Source organism: Boleophthalmus pectinirostris, unplaced genomic scaffold, assembly GCF_026225935.1.
Source record: "Boleophthalmus pectinirostris isolate CB_2022bp ecotype Guang Dong unplaced genomic scaffold, ASM2622593v1 HiC_scaffold_8, whole genome shotgun sequence".
Lineage (NCBI taxonomy): Eukaryota > Metazoa > Chordata > Actinopteri > Gobiiformes > Gobiidae > Boleophthalmus > Boleophthalmus pectinirostris.
The window spans coordinates 7,935,271-7,951,127 of record NW_026571515.1 but is presented as its reverse complement, the minus strand read 5'-3'; the positions used below and the strand labels follow the sequence as shown (position 1 = coordinate 7,951,127).

At 40.5% G+C, this 15,857-nt stretch overlaps 2 protein-coding genes across 2 annotated transcripts in view; both read right to left on the bottom strand.

Annotated features, from left to right (window-relative positions):
• bsna (bassoon presynaptic cytomatrix protein a) overlaps nt 1–15,857 on the bottom strand; it is a 231,293-nt gene that overhangs the window by 77,030 nt on the left and 138,406 nt on the right.
• LOC110168959 (polyadenylate-binding protein 2-like) lies at nt 10,400–10,986 on the bottom strand. The gene is given in 2 exon segments (XM_055166180.1): nt 10,400–10,456; nt 10,458–10,986. Coding segments are annotated over 2 exon segments (477 nt in total). The 5' UTR covers nt 10,878–10,986.

Genomic DNA, 15,857 nt, shown 5'->3' with positions numbered 1-15,857 from the left:
GGCGATATATCGATATTTTAAATATATCGAGATAGTTTTTAAACTCGATATGAATTCTGACATATCGTATATATCGATATAATGCTTATATTCAATTCTGATTTCGCCGCTTCGCTTGTTTACCTTCTCTCTCTTCGCCCCTGCCTCCCTGATTTTGTTCGCTCGTGTCTCCTTCACTCGTCACTATCGCCGTGAACGACCAAAGTTGGTGCCAGTGAAAAGCTTCAAGCACCACGAACCTTTTCCACCATTTACAGACAAAACCATCAGCAGCAGCACATCCTCATATTCCACTGAGTCACGTCCTTTAGCCCGAAAGAAGCTAAACGAGCTGAGCTGCAGGAGAAATGTGCTGTTTATGCAAATGAGTCATGAGCTTAAGTTTCGTTTCTGTAAAATGTAAACACACGTGCGCAAAACTGTATTAAACACATTATTATCTCAAACAGGCTGATGTTTCTCTAGAGTTGTTATGCTTTATATATTGTAAAGTTTAGTAATGTAAAGTTTATTTATGCAGAAGATTTGAATTAATAATCTGCTGCAGTGTCACTTGTACAATAGTGTTTGGAAACATTGGGTTTGATCTGCAGTGGATTGTGGGATTAAACCTCAGAGCTCCTCACTGCTGGAACATGGATCTATTAAAATAAGGAACATCTGAGCTTCTTCTGCTGAAGGAGCTCATGGTTCTGGTTATGGTTTGGAGAACAGAGTTAATACAAAGATGAGCTTGTGTTGAGTTGTTTTATTTATGAATGAAAAGAAGGAAATATGTATTATTTATTTTATTTTACAGTTAAATTATTATTTATGTAATTAGGTTTTTTGTAATCTTAAATGTTCCTGTATGAACTGCCGACCTCTTACACTTTAATAAAAAAAAGGACCTTGTGGAATTTGGCAGATTTGTTTTTGCAGTTCTCAGTTTTAGGGGGTTATTTTTTTTTATCGAGATATAGCAAAATATATCGAGATATATTTTTGATCCATATCGCCCAGCCCTAGAACAGACTCACCTTCACCTTCAACTTTGTCACAGAAAGAACATCTATATTCCACTGAGTCGTGTCCTTCAGTCCCACAGAAGCTGAACCGCATCAGCGACACAACAGCTTTTTTTTTTTCTCGCTTAGTTTATGCAAATTAGCCATGCTGTTTTTAAGTTTCGTTTTTGTGAGACTTGCGCAAATCAGCATTAAACACATTATAATTTCAAACGAGCTGATGTGGCTCTAGAGCAGGAGTGTCAAACTCATTTTGGTCGGGGGCCGTATCCAACCGACTTTGATCCCAAAGGGGCCGGATCAGAAAACTTATGTCATATAAACCCCAAAAATAACAATAAGTTCAAATATTTGTGCAGAGAAACACAAATCTATTATAGAAATCTTTTTTAATTGATGAACTCTTTCTTTTACAAAATATTATAATATTATGAACAACCTGAAACTTGAAAAATGTAATTTCAACACAATGTTTTAACATGAACTTGTTTTCAAAACAGGAATAAGTCAGTTTTTGTTGTAAAATCCTGCACTCAGCTCCAGTTTTCTCATTTTGGACATTTTTCTGATGAGGGTGTCACGGTCAACAGTCAAAACGATCGTCCTTTAAGAGCGTTTGGAAAAGAGACAAGTCTTCATTTGTGCTGCTCTGGTGGGAGGGGCCACGTACAGAGACGCTGGAGACGCTGCTGTGATAAACACCACAGAAAATTAACAATATTTTAATAGAAAATATAATTGAAATATTTGAGTAGAAAATCAGCCGAGGGCCAGATTAAAGGTCTTGGAGGGCCGGATTTGGCCCCCGGGCCGTATGTTTGACACCTGTGCTCTAGAGTGTTCATGGTTTATATGTAATAATAATAATATAATAATGAATTTAAATGAAAATACCTCAAGTTGAAGGCTTTTCTCAGCAATTTTTAGGTGAGATTAGAAAGAGATTAATTAGATTAATTCATTACAGATCATAATTAATTAGTCTCTCAGTTTTTTTAATCGCCTGACAGCACTAACTCAAACATGTATGAATGAGAAAAAAACACAGCTACGAGTATGTTTTTGATGAGGTAACAACATTATAATATGTCCTAAACTTCACAAGAGTCGATTTTGTGTAATATAGGACCTTTAAAAATAAATCATAACAAAATAAATAAAGCAACAAATTGTCAAAACGTTGCCACATTTGAAAGGGAAAAGGTCCTGCTCTTTCTGCTTTAAAAACGTTTTCCTTTTAAAAAATAACTTCATAATTACACCACATCTAATTCAAATAAAACTGATAACGCGATACTGATCTAAAGTGCGCGCGGCCCGTCACCTTCTCCAGGCAAAAAACTCCTCTCCCTCTGTTATCCCTCCGTCCATCTCTCCATCCTAACTCTGCTCGTGTGTTTTGTGTTTTCCCCCCCGGAGAGAAAAATCAGTCTTGTTCTGGAGCCGCGTCAGTGACCGGGCCGGAGCAGCAGGGGGCAGCGTGGTGTGATCAGGACTTTCTCTGATCTGGACTTTTAGTTTGAGAGACGTGAGGCGGGCGGGCTTTGATGTGCGGGCTTTGAAGTGCGGGAGGGGCGGGGATCTCGGGACCGGGGCATTATGGGTAACCCGAGGCCGCCGCGGATTGGGTCGGCGGAAGAGAAGAGGTGAGAAAGTTCAGAGGAGGTGTGGATTCAGGAATTGAATCACCGCTCTCACGTTTCTTAATTTTTGAAAGATGAGGATGATCTGGTTTTCTGTGGGTTCGGTCCTTTCGCTCCTTCGTCACGTCCGTTTCTCTCTCATCGTTCCCTCGTCTCTCGCTTTCTGTCAAACTCGCAAACACGTCGGCTCGGTATTTTATTGTTTCTTTCTTTCTAGGCCACACGTGAAGAGCTCTTTTACAGCTTTACTTTTACGCACGGCGGAAGTTGACCTCCGCACGTACACCGCAGGCAACTTCGTTCCTCGAGCGGATTAACCGGGCTCCTCTCTGTCCACGGAGCGAACAGGAGAAGAGGAGGAGAGAACAGGAGAGGAGGAGGAGAACAGGAGAGGAGAAGTGAACAGGAGAGGAGGAGGAACGAAAAGAAGAGGAGGAGGAACGAATGGGAAAGGAAGGGGAGTGAAGACAAGAGAAAGGCATGTCTTTCCTCTCGCTCCTCAGATCAGAATGACTGTAAAAGTTCCACGTCCCAAATCAAACTCTTGTCCGTGCGCTGTGGTTCCTCTCTCGTTTAATCAGATCGTTAAAAAAAAAGTCACACTTTGAGCCCATTTTCCGTGATGTCGTTGCTCCACTGATCCAGTCTTCTCAGAGTCACCATGAAGGCCAAAAGTGCAGCTTAAAACTTCAGACCTGAGTTAGTTTTGGTCAGACTCAGGCTTATTTCTATCACGGAACAAGTTGAGGCTTAAACTTACGGTGGTGTATTGCTTTCACTCCCCAAAATATATTTCGGCTCAGTAGTGAAAAGTTTCACGTTATAACGTGATATTTTTCATGTTATAACATGAAACTATCACGTTAATACGTGATAGGAATTTATCACATTATTAGGTGATATAATGATCCTGATAGCATCAGGATCCGCAGCAGATCCGCTTTCGGTCGCCCAAATCCGCCCCAGTCAGTCCGCGAAAGAAGGAGCACCCACCTGTTGTCCGCGGATTTAACTGTAAGTAATAGTTTAAAAGTTAATTGTATTTGTCATCATTAGTTAGACACGTGAGATTGTGATGTCTGTACGTCTGTGATTGTGTGTTTTATCTGTTTTGACGAGTGCAGTAGCAGTAAAGTTAGCGTAGCATAGTAGGAGCTAACGTGATGAAGCGAGGTCGAATGTCGGGACAACTCCATCTCCTGAGGCAGATCCCAGTCAAAACGCTACTTATATTCACATATGTTTTTACGATCATGTAGTTGTAACTCTGCTCTGTGATCATTAGTTGTTGCTCACGGGCTCGGTTCTGGCGCCGCTCCTGAAGCTCTCCCCTCGGCTGTGGAGCCACTGTGACACCGGTGTCTGAACTGGTTGTGTTTTTAACCACAGATATTTATTATTTGTGCCGTGTGTTGACTCTTAAGACTAAAGTGCGTTAATACAATAAGGTAAGGCACAACTTTTAACAACAGATAACATTAGCTAACCAACCAAAACTTATATTCTTTTCCCCAGATGACAGCTCTTCTGCTGAGGGTCCCCATCAGGAGCCCTGCTTCATTTCTAAGACCAAGACTAGACTGTCGAGTTTCACATGAAAGTTCTTCTTTTTCTGGCCATTTTGAGCGTTTAATCGACCCCACAAATGTGATGCTCCAGATACTCAACCTGCTCAAAGAAAGGTCAGTTTTATAGCTTCTCTAACCAGATAAACTGTTTTCACCTGTTCTAACATGATGCACAAGGGTTTTCTAATCATCCTTTACCCTTCTGACACAATGAGCAAACACATTGTACCATTAGAACACATGGGCCTCTGTGCACCTATGTAGATATTGCATCAAAAACCAGACATTTGCAGCTAGAATAATAATTTATCACATTAGCAATGTATAGAGTGTATTTCTGATTAGTTTAAAGTTATCTTCATTAAAAAAACAATGCTTTTCTTTCAAAAATAAGGACATTTCTAAGTGACCTCAAACTTTGAACAGTAGTGTAGTCTAATGTAAAAAGTGTCTTCTTAATGTATTTTGTACTTGCCTGTTGACTGCAGATGGAAAGGAGTTTCGTAGCTGAATCTGGCACAGAGGATATTTTCTTTTCTCTGAGATTCATGTTTTCTGTGCGCTGTCCTTGTTTTAAATAAAATAAATAAATAAAATAAAGAACAAGAACATTAGGCACTCACTTGATTCTCCACTCACTCGTGAATCGGTACACGACGTGAGTCTTCTGGCAAATTTCTGTGTTTAGACAAAAATATCTGGCAACATATTTCCCTCTTTCGGATCAAAAATGGTCAAAAATAGAGACAGCTTGGACATTTCTTGTATAAAACTTGGACAAATGACTGGTTTTGGATCAATCTGCTGGGACAGGGTGTGTCCCCTGACTCCAAACTGGGACTGTCCTGGGTAAACAGGGACGTCTGGTCACCCTGAGCACTACGCCACATCCAGTGTTGGGGAGTAACAGATTACATGTGCCAGAGTGATGTAATCAGAGTACAAATTATGAGTAACTGTATTCAGTTACAGTTACTATTTCAGTGAGTGGTAATTGGATTACAGTTACTTTGTTGAAATAAATGGATTACATGGTGGTATTTTCCTGTTTTCACATTTTGAGGCAATATCCCACGTCTCCTTCCGCAGACACCGCCGGTCTCGTCTAAACCAGTCCAGGACTAAACCAGGTCTAAACTAAAACTAAAACCAGGACTAAACTAGGACTAAAACCAGGACTAAACTAGGGCTGAACCAGGTCTAAACTAGTCCAGGACTAAACCAGGTCTAAACTAAGTCTAAACCAGGACTAAACCAGAACTAAACTAAGACTAAAACCAGGACTAAACCAGGACTAAAACCAGGACTAAACTAGGTCTGAACCAGGTCTAAACCAGGACTAAACTAGGGCTAAACCAGGTCTAAACCAGGACTAAAACCAGGACTAAACTAGGACTAAAACCAGGACTAAACTAGGGCTGAACCAGGTCTAATCTAGTCCAGGACTAAACCAGGTCTAAACTAAGTCTAAACCAGGACTAAACCAGAACTAAACTAAGACTAAAACCAGGACTAAACCAGGACTAAAACCAGGACTAAACTAGGGCTGAACCAGGTCTAAACCAGGACTAAAACCAGGACTAAACCAGTCCAGGACTAAACCAGGTCTAAACTAAGTCTAAACCAGGACTAAACTAAACTAAGACTAAAACCAGGGCTAAATTAGGGACTAAACCAGGTCTAAACTAAGTCTAAACCAGGTCTAAACCAGGACTAAACTAGGAACTAAAACCAGGACAAAACATCTCATGTTAAGATTTCCTGGTCTTTGCTACTTTACAGTAAAACAAAAGTCTGTTCATGGAGACTTTGGCTCAACAGACAATTTGAAGAGAACAAACATGAATTTTCAGGATGTGGTTGTTACATTCATACTGTTTTAAAAAGCACGACAATATCAAGTAATCCAAAGTATTCAGATTACGTTACTCACTTTAAGTAATTTAATGGATTACGTTACAAACTACATTTTGGGGTATGTAATCTGTAATCTGTAGGGGATTACATTTTAAAGTCACCTTCCCAACACTGTCTACATTACAGTTCAGATCTATGAAGAGTCGCCTCAGTTTACAGCAGGAATTATTGCATTTTTGAGCAACAGAAACACCCGTAATGAATAAACACTGGATGGATAATGTCATACTATGGAACATTCCAGGCAAAGCAAAAACAGAAAAGTTGCGCAGTGTCCTTGTTTGAAATAAATAAATACATACATTAAAATATTGTATCGTTATCGCGGTTTAATTCGACTTTTTGGGGCTTTTCTATCATGTTGTAACATTTTCCCGTCATCAAAAACATCCCGAGTGGTTTCGTACGTCATCCATGTTTGATAATCTAGCGATCTCTCCCTTATTCGAACTGTCCGAAACTCATCCCAAAAAACGACATTACCCATGCTCCTACACGACTGTTCTCCATAAATATACAAAAACACGACACAAAACTGTACGCGACAACTCCACAGATCTGAGAGAGAAACAGAAAGCAAGAGGGAGAGAGGATAAATCAGACAGAGGAGGACAACGCTGAGATTAGAGAGAAAGTGAAAGAGAGGAGGGGGTGAGAGAAAAATAAATAGAGAGATAGATAGTGAAAGAGAAAGAAAGAGTTTATTGGTGATAATAGAAGTAAATTGTTGTTTTCTCAGTCACCAAACTTTTTATTAGTATTATTTTTTCAATTTTTGTGACACTAAAGACTCAAATTTACCCATTTTAAGGCACAAAAACTACGTCTTAAAGGGCTCTGATCCATGTTATAATGTTGTTTCTTCATCACAAACCCACCTGGAGGTTTTGTTTTGTTTCATTCACACGTGTTTAACTGCACCAATCCTGCATATTTAGGCTACACTGGTAATACAGGAAGTGCTCCATTGTGTTTTAAAACTCCATACATTTTGGTCACTTCAAATCTGGAATTGTCAATCTCGTCAAAAAGTATTTTTTTACACAAAGTAATTCAAAGTGCTTTACAGAATAAGAAATACATTAAAATCAAATAAAAACAAATCAAAACATAAATAATCATGAAGATTAAAATTAAAAAAAAGAGACATAAATTGGAGAGAAGAGTCAGAATGAAAACCTTTCAATTGACAGTTAAACAGAAATGTTTTGAGTCTGGATTTAAACACGTCACAGAAGAGTCTGTTCACATGTTCAGACTGTTCCAGGTTTAGCTGCATGAACCTGAAAACTCCCTTGTTTAGTCGTGACTCTGGGCACCAGCAGGAGGCTCCCTGAGCTCCTCAGAGTGTGAGATGTTCATATGACACTAACATGTCACAGATGGACTTTGTGCTCGGCCATGGAGACACTTGTACAAGCAGAGCTGCTTTAAAGTCTCTGAGGCACAGGAGCCAGAGCAGAGACCTGAGCACAGGACTTATTGCTCGTACTTCCTAGTTCGATAAACCCGAGCTGCACGTTCTGGATGTTCTGCAGCGTTCACAGCTGTTTGGAGAGACCAGTGAGCAGAACATTACAGTATCTAACCTACTGGAGACAAACGCATGGATAAGTTTCTCCAAGTCTGATTTAGACAGTAAACCTTTGATTTTGCTATGTTTTAGATTAAAGGCTGCACTGTTAAAGTTCAAGTCTGTCCATTATTAATTTCTTGCCTGATTTGAAGGTTTTAGAGAGAGACTATGACTGCTGACACTGTCCTTTGCTGTGGAAACACTATGACTTCAGTCTTGTCAAGTTTAGCTGGAGAAAGTTTTGCATACTGAGATGCTCCAATGATCCACTGTCCATAGTTTGCTGCCAGAGAGACGTAATCTGACATAATTGTGGTCCACGTTACTTATAACTGGCCTTTTTTCACTCAGGTCAAATCTGGAATTGTCAATCTCGTCAAAAGGTAAAAGGAGTCGTTAACTTGAAAACTACGGCTTCGAACGTCACAAAGTGGAACAAAGTATTTTGAGCTTTCGAGATGTAGAACAGACTAATGCTGCGTTCGTTCATCCATCCGTCTCCCGCTTGGATCTCGGATACGACGCCACGTCCACGCCTCAACCGTTTAATTATGTTTCGTGTGTCCGACTCGGAGAAAAACGTGGACGCCAAACAAAAACGTGTTGTTGCTTTACCACCGGCCGAGTACCACTGCGAAAATAAGTCTGTGCTTCAACTACACAACCTCGAGGAAGAATAAATAGTAGAATTCAGGCTACGTTTACACTGAAACAAACCGTATCCACGCAGCTTTGAGCATATTTGTTTACGTTTTACAGGAACAAAACTTAAAACCACATGACTAATTTGCATAAACTGAGAGCTCAAAAAAACAGATCGCTTCTTGTGCGCTGATGCGGTTCAGCTTCTGTCGGACTAAAGGACACGACTTAGTGAAATATGAGTGTTCTTTCAGTGACAGAGGGGTGTTCTGCTGATGGTGAGTCTGTTGTGTGTTTCTATCGTGTTGGAGATGGTTCATGTGAAACTTTTCAGAGATTATACGTCTGCAGGTCGTACACATAGACTGTATATATGAATGGACATATATTCTAGCCTCTTAGCGTTTTGGCGGGGGAATTTCTTCACGGCACATAGACCTACATCAACGTTTTCAGATCAGATCCGTACTCAGATGTATTCGTGGGAGCTGGCAGCACCAGATCGTTCAGGTTCTAGAGCGGTTTTCAGTCGGATTAGTGTGGACGAACACTGCATCCACAACAAAAACGACTCGAATATGAATTAGTGTGGATGTGGCCTCAGTAGATTAGTGAAGTGAAAGCATTGGTGTTGCATAGTAATCGGTCATTTTGGCATGTTAGCTTGCAGGAAATAGACTAAAAACAAGGGTGAAACCGACTCCCATACCCAGTGATACGGATGCAGTAAGGTATTGCAGTAATAGGAGTGACTGAAATTGTCTTTTAAATGACCAAAGCGTCCAAACACAATGAAAACAGTTGGGTCCGGTCAAGCAGAAGTAAACAGCAAGAACAAAAATTCAAGTTAATGCATCTGATATAAAAATGTATTGAACAGATACATATGTACTCTAGTTTATGAAACTGTTGACCTTTTTTCTGTACCATTTTTGGTTCTAAAGTTACATATGTTTTAAACAGACCATGTATGAAACATGGAACAAAAATTATTTCCCAAATTTCAAAGACCTGAAAATCATGTAAATAAATGGATGTATTTCATCATATCTTGTGTTATTCCATCTTTGAACTGTTGATGAAGGTACATGATTTTAAAAAAAAATTAAAAAATATTTAAAATGATAAAAATTTGCTTGGAAGGACTGACATATTTTATAGAAATAGTTTCCTTTCATTTTGAAGTAATATTAAAGTTTTCGGAAGAAAAAAGCGACAAATTATGCAAAATCCTGCACCTTCTACTTGTTTGCACAATTTTCCCTCCGTTACTTTTCCCTCCGTTACCATGACCTTTCTTAATAAAAAATCTCATGACTCAAAAAGTAAGAGGTTTTTCAACCTAATCTTGTACCATATGGTAGAAAACTATATGAAGCAAATATTCAAACCAGTTTGTTAAGGATATGTAAGTGAGAACCAAGAGTTATCACTGTTTGTATTTATTGCCCAAAAAGTGCTGCATATTTCATTCCCTCCGTTACCTGACATGAGTTTTTTAAATTTTTTGTCAAACAACTTGAAAGAATATCACAGGTTTAACTTGACCCTGTTGGAGTGTAACTCTTTCCTACATTCTGATACTTTACTTATTTCAATAGTCCCTCTAGTTTCTGAATAAGAGACATTTGAATGTAAAAAATCTGCCCCTGTTTCCCTCCGTTACCTCTTGACTGGACCCAGTTCATACTTAAAAATGACACTGGATTCTATCTGGGAAACCTTGCTCAAGTCTTCCCTGTTCGTGTCAGTGGATAAAGAAACACACCGTAATAATAAAAGTTAACGCAGACAAATGTGAATGCAACAAAACACAACTCCAGGTCTGTTTTTGATTAGGTAACAACATTATAACACGATTTAAAACTCACAAGAGTCCATTTTTGCGTAATATAGAAACTTTTGTTACACTTAATAAAGCATGAAGAAAGACCTGATGCTAATGAACAAAACGTTTATTTAGAACACAACAAGAACAGGAGAGAAGGTTGATGGAGCTCAGGCAAGTCTCCAGGTTTGGACTGAAGCCGTATTAGATCTTTCTTTTCATCCCAACTTCACACAGACCCTCAAGTGCCTTCCTCTGAGCACGGACTGATCCAAGCGCCAGGGCCGTGCGAACAGACGCTTTCTTCTTGAATTCAACAAACGCGAAACCTCTAGGATGCCCCGTGTTTTTGTCACTTAAAATAGTCACTCTGTTGACCGAACCGCAGCGGCGAAAGTGGACCATGAGCTCTGCCGCAGTGATACCGTAATCCACGTTCCCAACATAAATGGATCTGGCGTCTGCTTCCACCTCTTTTTTCCCGCGTTTCATCATCTCCACCAGCTTCTCGGTCTCTCCGTCCATCGCTTTCACACAGGCCACGATCGCCTCCACCTCGGGGTCTTCGAAAGTGGACTCTCCTTTGTCCAGTCCCGGCTCCTCGTCTGCCGCAGGGAGTTCTTCTAGTTTGGGAAGTGTGCGGTCAGAATCGAGCAGGGTTTCGGTCGCTCGTTCAGTCTCAAACTCTGGCGTCATCCTTATACCAAAAAGCTCCAAAATAAACCAGAATCATGTCGTTTGTCTTCTCCTTTGTGCCAAATAGTCTTTAAATAATAAGAGTGTTTTTACTTAGTTCAGTGTGTTTAAAAAGTCGCCGTATTCGTAGTGTTTTCTTTTGATCAGGTTTGTTTAGTGCTTCCATGGCAACGGAGTGACAGGCGGCTGTTGTGTTTACTTTTATTTTACGGTATTTCTAAATATTGAAATCATTAGTATCGTGCAGAGGTGGGACCAAGTCGTTGTTTTGCAAGTCTCAAGTAAGTCTCAAGTCTTTGACCTCAAGTCCGAGTCAAGTCCCAAGTCAAATACAGGCAAGTCCAAGTCGAGTCTTGTGTCCCTGGCCCATAAGTCCAAGCTTCAAAGTAATTTGAAGTCTTTAAACTAGATTTTTGCCATTTTTATGACTTTTAAGATAAACTGTACTTAAAAATCATAGCATGTTTATACATGAGTATTTATAGAGTATGTAAGAGTTGTAGAAATGTTAATTTTTCCTTTTTAAATTTCTTGACAAGATCATAGTGTGAATCATTACGGTCAGAATAGAAAGAATTCAGATTTAAAAGTGCTTCTCACAGGCCTCAAGTCCGAGTCAAGTCCCAAGTCTCTGACCTTCAAGTCCAAGTCGAGTCTCAGGTCTTAGTCCATTTTATCAACTCAAGTCTCAAGTCCTAAAAATAGTGACTCAAGTCTTGACTTAAGTTCAAGTCACGACTTGCAAGCCCCCACCTCTGGTATTGTGACAACACAAATACAAATGTGAACAAATCTTGAATCATCTTTTCATTATAGAAAATAAATTATTCTTTTGAAGTAATATCTTTTCTTTTCTATCAGAGCCCAAAGCGATGAAATCCCTGACCCGAGGAACTAAAGTTAAAAACACCAATGTTTCCCACTGTGCTTTATAGTTAGGGTGGCCGCCTTGACAACAGTTGCCTCCCGCCTTGACTACGTCCCTCCGAACCACGTGAATCCTGCAAAACTACGATCATCACACCCCGGTCCTCACTTTCACCTTTTGCCGGCACAGAATCTCCGCTCCCCCACGGAGAAACGATCAAAGGTTGTGTCCGTATGGTGCAGCGACACACAAACATACTTTAATTCTGCTTAAAATATAGAACACAGAGCAGGTCCGGCCCCGCGGCCCCAGACTGCAGAGCTCAGGAGGAGTTTGAAGAGAATCAGTTAGTGACATTTCCACTGTGGCTGGGTTCAGATGGGGTCCTAATGATAAAAGGTCTGCTCACAGTAACATGAGAGGAAATGTAGTTTAACTGAGCTGTCAGCAGAACAAGAGACTGAAATAACACTCGAGGAAGCCAAGAGGAGCTTATAATGAGAACAAAGCCACAGAGAATAAGGCAAACGTGACCAAAAAGGAAATACTTTTTAGTTACTTCAATTCATTTTAGAGCAGGCACTTTCTACTTTATAGGTAGAGTAGGTATACAGGATTCAAAAGAGGATTTCTATTTAACTAACCCAGAGAGATTTACTGTAATGGCTGAAGGTTTCATTGACTAAAGAAAAATATACAAATAATCAGAGGTGGGGACTCGAGTCAGACTTGAGTCACTATTTTTAGGACTTGAGACTTGACTTGATAAAATAGACGAAGACTTGGGACTCGACTTGGACTTGAAGATCAGTTTCTTGGAACTCGACTTGGACTTGAGGCCTGTGACTCGATGAGGTTTTAGAAAATACTTTTCTCTTTACAGCTGATAAATGCTGTGCTGAATTTTACAGGAACAAAATGTCCCTTCCACTTTTGTTTGGTGCTTTGGATGAAACTGAAGTACTGTGAGATGGTACCTCGACTGTACTACAGTAAAATACATAACTGTTATTAAGCACTTTTAAATCTGAATTCTTTCTATTCTGACTAGGGATGTAACAATAACTGAAATATCACTATATCGTATCCTCAAAACACTCACAATAATATCGTGGACCATCACAAAATATCGAATTGCAAGGTTTTTTACCTAAAAGTGATAAAAAAAAAGAGGGAACTGTATAGGCCATGATCCTTTACTTAAATTAAATGTTATTTCTTTGGAATATAACAGTAATGATTCACACTGAAGACTGGTCAAGGTATTTAAAAAGGACAAAAATAGCATATGTACAATTCTGTTAATCTCTCCAAAATATCACAATAAATATCGTACCGTGAGAGAGCCTTTTACTTCATTTCACTTTGTAGAAACCGTCTGACCTCACAGTGTTAGATTTCGTTCACTCGACAGTAGGCGGGTACTTTTTATCATTTAACCAATCGCTGCTATTTGGTCTTGACGTATGTAATGTGCCGTTAACGGGGCAAACTGTCCTGTCGAAAGAAGGACAGTAACATCTTTCCCCTTGATGAAATTCACCAAACATTCTCTTTATTTATTCCGGCTTTAAATCCTCGATCTCAGGAATCGTTGACAACACTGAATATATCACTCTTCGCTGATTGGCTGGTGCCCGAACTCACACTTCCGGGGTTTTTTTTCTGATTCTTGACCTAGTTGCTGGAAAGAAATGAAATTGAGCGGAGACATGTTGTGATAATATCGTACCGTAAGATTTGAACATTGTTACATCCCTAATTCTGATCGTAATGATTCACACTAATACTGCAAAAATCTAAAGACTTGAAATGACTTGAAGCTCAAAGCAGACGACTTGGGACTTGACTCGGACTTGAGGTCAAAGACTTGAGACTTGAGACTTGCAAAACAACGACTTGATCCCGCCTCTTCAACTAACCCCCCCTAAGTATCACTACATTTGATACTTAAACAGATCTCAAAATCTCTCTGCAAGTATTTTAACTTTTTTTTTTACAGTTACGTCTGTACTTTTACTTAAGTACCTCGAGTTTTTGTGATACTTGTACTTAATTTATGCCCCTGAGTACTTTTTTCACCACTGCACAAGGAAGGAACACTGCAAATTTCTCTGATCTGGCCAAGATTTTAAAACTTTTATCAGGTTATTTTTCAGATTTATTATCCACTTACTTGTTCTGACTTAGTGCTTCATTCTTATCTAGAGGTACTTTATTTTAAGATAACTTGTTAAGTAAAATTATCTCACTGCATGGACAGATAATTTCTCTATTTTTAAGTCATTTTCTGAAGGATTTAAGTGTTTCTATCTTAAATTTTGGCCAAGCTTTTTTGCTTTTTTTTAAGATCAAGAGCAGGGGTGGGCAAACTTTTTGGCTTGGGGGCCACATAGGGTCCTAAAATTTGACTGAAGGACCGGACAGGAGACAGGACATGATGTGTTAAGAGCTCGGCTCCATTGCACTCGTCTTTACGTTCATGTAGAACATATTCTGCACTACACACTACAACTTTGTCACGTTAGTTTCAGGATTCATTTAAAGTGAATAGATCTGCTCCACACCACAGGGGAGAGTGAGTCCTGAGCAGCGAGATCTCATTTAGAAACAGAGCCAACGCCACAAGAACACGCACATAAACACCTACATGTGCAGTAGAACCAGACTCTTCAGACGTTCCGTGCATTAAGATTTGTAACACAGAATCTGTAAAGGCCCGTTCACACCAGGGCGTCAAAGCGTCCAGTTTCAATGTAAAGTCTATGTGGACGCGCGACTAGAGCGTCCTGCGTTTTTGCGGCGCGTTTTCGGCGTCAGCGCGGCGCGAATCTGGCGTCAGCGCGGCGCGTCTTGAGCGTTTTGGCGTCAGCGGCCAAGACGCGCGTCCAAAGTGTCAGCGTCAAGAAGTTGAAAATGCTGAACTTTTCGTGTCAGACGCGCCGCGTCAACCAATCAGGGACGAGTATCCAGTGACGCAGCGACGTTATTATCAGGAAGCAAGACCCGAGAACCAGAACGAGAACCACAAACATGAGCGGAGATTAAATATATACACCACAATCACCGAGCCGATCGCGAGGACTACACCAGGACCGGACCAGGACTCGACCGGGACTAAACAAGGACTAGACCGGGAGTAGACCGAGACTAGACCGAGACTAGACCAGGACTAGACCGTGATTAGACCAGGACTAGACCGGTATTAGACCAGGACTAGACCGGTATTAGACCAGGACTAGACCGGGAGTGTCATTAGCGGAGTATAAATATATATACGCCCCAGTCGTCGACCCGATCTCCTCCGCTGATGTTTTATGTCATAAAAACACTCTGTCAGTCTGGTCTGATATTGTTTCGGGAAAAGACCGGGACCGGGCTCTTGTTTCCAGGGCAACGGACGCGCGTCAAGTATTTTTGTCCCGTTTGTCCACAGCAACAAAGACGCACGTCGGGGGCGTCTAAACTCAAATGCAAACGCCTTTGAACGCCCCTTAAGTGTTCTGACCCACTCAAACTGGAAACAGTGCAGTGTTGTCTTGAACACTTCTACCTCACTCATGGTCCAAATGCGCCGCCTAAAAATGACTCCTGTAAGAACACTTTCCCATAAAACACTGCGGCCAACATAAGACGCCGCACCTCAATGTATATATATATAGTGCGCCATCTGCTGGGAAACGCCGGAAATGCAGGAAAAATAAAACATCAACAAGGTTTATTATTGTAATTTATTCCAGTTCGGCGGGCCGGATTAAAAGATTTAAAGGGCCGCATACAGCCCCCGGGCCGTCGTTTGCCCACCCACTGATCAAGAGTCTAACCCGCAACCTCCTTACTGAGAGGAGGCAGGAGACAGGCTAACCACTCTGCCACAGTAACTGATCCTTTTGGACTCAATTATTTGTTCCACCAAACGCGAACATCAGCTCTATGTTTTTATTTAGCAGCTGCGTGAACTGAGTCAGCATTAAGTCAGGGTCAAAAGCACAGAAATATAAAAGTACAAGTACACAGATATACACAGAGAAGTACTAGACTGTACACGGTGGCACGGGGCCAAAGAGAGACGAGTCACCAATGACATTTAGAGAGAAAAAGGAAGAGAGAGA